We start from the raw sequence: 1,194 nt of genomic DNA, 5'->3' as shown, positions 1-1,194 counted from the left end.
CAGCAGGCACCGCGTACGTGCTAGCATCCATGTGCTGCTGCTAGGTGACCCCTCATGCGGCAAATCTCAGTTGCTGCGTTTCGTGCTGCGGCTTGTTGCTGCTGCTGTGAGCGCGAATGGGCGCGGCAGCAGCGGGGTAGGGCTTACTGCTGCTGTTGTTGCAGACAAAGAAACAAATGAAAAAAGGATAGAGGGGGGGGCCATGGTTGCTGCCGATAATAATATTATATGCATAGATGAATTCGATAAAATGCTGCAGACAGATACTGCTGCTATGCATGAAGTTCTTGAGCAGCAAACTGTTACTGTTGCTAAAGCAGGAATACATACAACACTCAACGCCAGGTATTTATTTATTTATTTATTTTGTTGTTTTTGTTTTGGGGTTGGTTTGGTTTTTGTTGTTTTTTTTCTGTTTTTTTTTCTGTTTTTTTGGTGTTTTTATTGTTTTTTGGATGCATGAAGTGCTTGAGCAGCAAACTGTTACTGTTGCTAAAGCGGGAATACATACAACACTCAATGCTAGGTATTTATTCTTTTTGTTTTTTTTGTTTTTGTTTTTATTGTTTTTGTTTTTTTGTTTTTGTTTTTTTTTCTGTTTTTTTTTCTGTTTTTTTGGTGTTTTTATTGTTTTTTCTGTGCATAAAATGCTAGAGCAGCAAACTGTTACTGTTGCTAAAGCAGGAATACATACAACACTCAACGCTAGGTATTTATTTATTTTTATTTATTTATTTATTTATTTATTTATTTATTTATTTATTTATTTATTTATTTATTTTTGTTTTTGGTTTTGGTTTTGTTTTTGGTTTGGTTTTTGTTGTTTTTTTTTCTGTTTTTTTGTTGTTTTTATTTTTTTTTGGATGCATGAAATACTAGAATTTAATTAATTAATTTATTCATTCATTTATTTATTTTATTTATTTTATTTATTTTATTTATTTTATTTATTTTATTTATTTTATTTTATTTTATTTATTTATTTTTTTTATTTATTTATATGTGCTCAGTGCTAGCTGCTAATTTTGTGTTTATTTTTTTCATTTTTTCGCCGTTTTTTTTTATTTTTTTTTTATTTTTTTTTTATTTTTTTTTTATTTTTTTAATTTATTTATATATTTATATATTTATTTATTTATTTGTTTATTTATTTGTTTATAGGTGCTCCGTGCTAGCAGCAGCAAACCCTTTATA

The 1,194-nt window shown here is 28.5% G+C and overlaps 1 protein-coding gene across 1 annotated transcript in view; it reads right to left on the bottom strand.

Annotated features, from left to right (window-relative positions):
- EMH_0054430 (uncharacterized protein) overlaps positions 1-204 on the bottom strand; it is a gene marked incomplete at both ends in the record, with an annotated part of 1,160 nt that extends 956 nt beyond the window's left edge. The window contains one exon of the mRNA XM_013497120.1: positions 148-204. Within this exon, the coding sequence (XP_013352574.1) occupies positions 148-204 (57 nt within the window). The remainder of the gene's footprint in view (positions 1-147) is intronic.
- Between the last annotated feature and the right edge of the window lie 990 nt (positions 205-1,194).

The sequence above is a fragment of the Eimeria mitis genome, genomic scaffold (assembly GCF_000499745.2).
Source record: "Eimeria mitis Houghton genomic scaffold, Emh_scaff2480, whole genome shotgun sequence".
NCBI lineage: Eukaryota > Apicomplexa > Conoidasida > Eucoccidiorida > Eimeriidae > Eimeria > Eimeria mitis.
The sequence above is the reverse complement of the archived record's forward strand: the minus strand, read 5'-3'. Positions and strand labels throughout refer to the sequence as shown.